At 31.6% G+C, this 2,162-nt stretch overlaps 1 protein-coding gene across 1 annotated transcript; it reads right to left on the bottom strand.

The window, feature by feature from the left end:
* Nucleotides 1-1,357: 1,357 nt before the first annotated feature.
* On the bottom strand, nt 1,358-1,852 carry LOC116132817 (dnaJ homolog 1, mitochondrial-like). Its single transcript, XM_031418482.1, has one exon. It carries the CDS (start codon nt 1,850-1,852, stop codon nt 1,358-1,360), a length of 495 nt encoding a protein of 164 aa, XP_031274342.1.
* Nucleotides 1,853-2,162: the final 310 nt, after the last annotated feature.

Raw genomic sequence — 2,162 nt, 5'->3', positions numbered from 1 at the left:
CAATACACTTCATTTTGAATAATCTAGGTTGACAACAAGTGTAAATTTTAAAGTTTATTAGACTTTTAATGGGAGAGTCCAATAGATTGATATAAATTGACTAGGTCCCCTTTCCAAAACGCGATTACACACTAAACCTCATCTGGAAGTCGCCATTCCAAAGCATTTCTGGAAAGAAAGACCGGTCACTACTTGTAGGAAATTCAAGAAATTCAGAAGCCTTAACAGAATCAGGTTTTTCTAATCTTTAATCTATAAATTTAGTATTCTATAATCAATATGTAGATCTTGGGATTAATTGTTAGAATTGAGTGGAATTCATGTTAGATTTCCTACAATTTAATCCGAGAAGCAAATTAATTATCGATTAACCACCCAAAGGAAAGAAAATGATTTTTTTTTAGACGAAAAAAGTTAATGTAGGTGATTTCTCTCATGCTCAGATTTTTCATGAGCATGAATTACTCTGAGCCAAATGATTAGGTTTTACATCTTTGCAAAACTATTCACAAGATCATATGTGTACTCTATTCTTCTTCATCTAATTGTTTATATAAATACATTTGTATCAATATTTCAAACACATTTGTGTATTCATAATAATAATAATAATAAAATAAATGAATTTTATTTTATTCTACTTCATTCAATCTTAAGTTTTGCCAGCTTAAATATTACATAAATGTTACCGTACTAAGAAATTTTATGCTACATTTTGATTAAAAATTCACTAGAATTTAGAAAATAGCCACCTAAATATGTGCTGAAGTATTATGGCATTAGCTAAACCAGTCTTAAAGAACTTAAAGAAATTTGTGTATCCAGTATTCCATGTAGACACCTAAGAATTTTCTTACAAAATTGATTAATTATTAGTTGATTTATCGAGAATGAAACGTAAAGATATTTTCATGGCAAGACATTGTAAAGCATACTATAACATACCAGTTATATATGGGAAATGGGACAAAATGTTCACTATAATACTATTATGCAATAAATGTTTAGAATAATCAAATTGGTAAAAGAACTCGGAAATATAAAACTTGTAATTTTATTCAGATATATCATTTGTACACGACCAGTTTTTTAAATCATAACTGCAGTATATTGTACACAGGCTTCACGAGTCTGAAATTTTATGTGTTTATCTTTGATGGTAACCGCGCAATATTAAATACAATTGAATAACCCTAAACACAAAAAGCTGTACGCAGTTATCAAAGAAAAATAATAAGACATTCGGAGAAGGCATAAAGACTGCACAAAATCATTCCAAAAGTATAAGAAGTATTACTTCTTTTTAATAACATCCACTGTGTAAATTAAAACAATAATTTACAATTCAATCATTTCTTCAATATCGCCTCCTCTTCGATGGTGAAGAAGAATCATATTTCCTTGATCTTTTTGAAGAACTCATCACGAATCTGCCGTAGGCTTCTCTTTTCCTTGCATCAGAAAGAATCTCCCAGGCTTCAATAATGAGCTTGGTGGCTCCCTCTGCGGCTACCGACGAGCACTTGTCTGGATGAATCATCACTGCCAAGCCCTTATATCTCTTCTTGATTTCATCGGCTCCAACGCCATGATCTTTGATTCCTAGAACTGCATACCATTCGTCTTTAATCGTTGAGTCGATCTTGTGCACCATATAAGCGTTCAAATAGTTGTTGAGACCATGAAGTTGTGGGTTCTTCAACTTTGCAGAAACGATGGAAAAGATTGCTAAATCGTACTGTTGCTGCATGAAGAAGTTTTCTGCCATATCTTTGCAGAACTCGGCTTCCTTGTCTGCAAGGAAGGAGTAGATTAATTCTATGGCTTCTGTGTTATTGAACAAAGACAACATTCTGAATGACAGCTTGAGAGAAAGTTTGAGAGAATGAATATTGGAGAGAATGAAAGTTTTTAAATTCTTATTTATGATGTTCCACACATTATATATTAAATGAGACACCAAAATGAAGAATGGTTCACAAGTAAAGAGTTTTCGTAATTGTTGAAGATTGATCCCAAAGTAAAAAGTTTCCTAATTGTGGCAGGATCTTTTACTTTCCAAATAAAATGAACTCTTCTACTTGAAAGACAACCGAAGATTAGAAAAAAGTTTCCTAGTTATACTGGATTACAACTATTACATATCCTAATATATCTGGTTT

Source organism: Pistacia vera, unplaced genomic scaffold (genome assembly GCF_008641045.1).
Source record: "Pistacia vera cultivar Batoury unplaced genomic scaffold, PisVer_v2 Contig260, whole genome shotgun sequence".
NCBI lineage: Eukaryota > Viridiplantae > Streptophyta > Magnoliopsida > Sapindales > Anacardiaceae > Pistacia > Pistacia vera.
The sequence above is the reverse complement of the archived record's forward strand: the minus strand, read 5'-3'. Positions and strand labels throughout refer to the sequence as shown.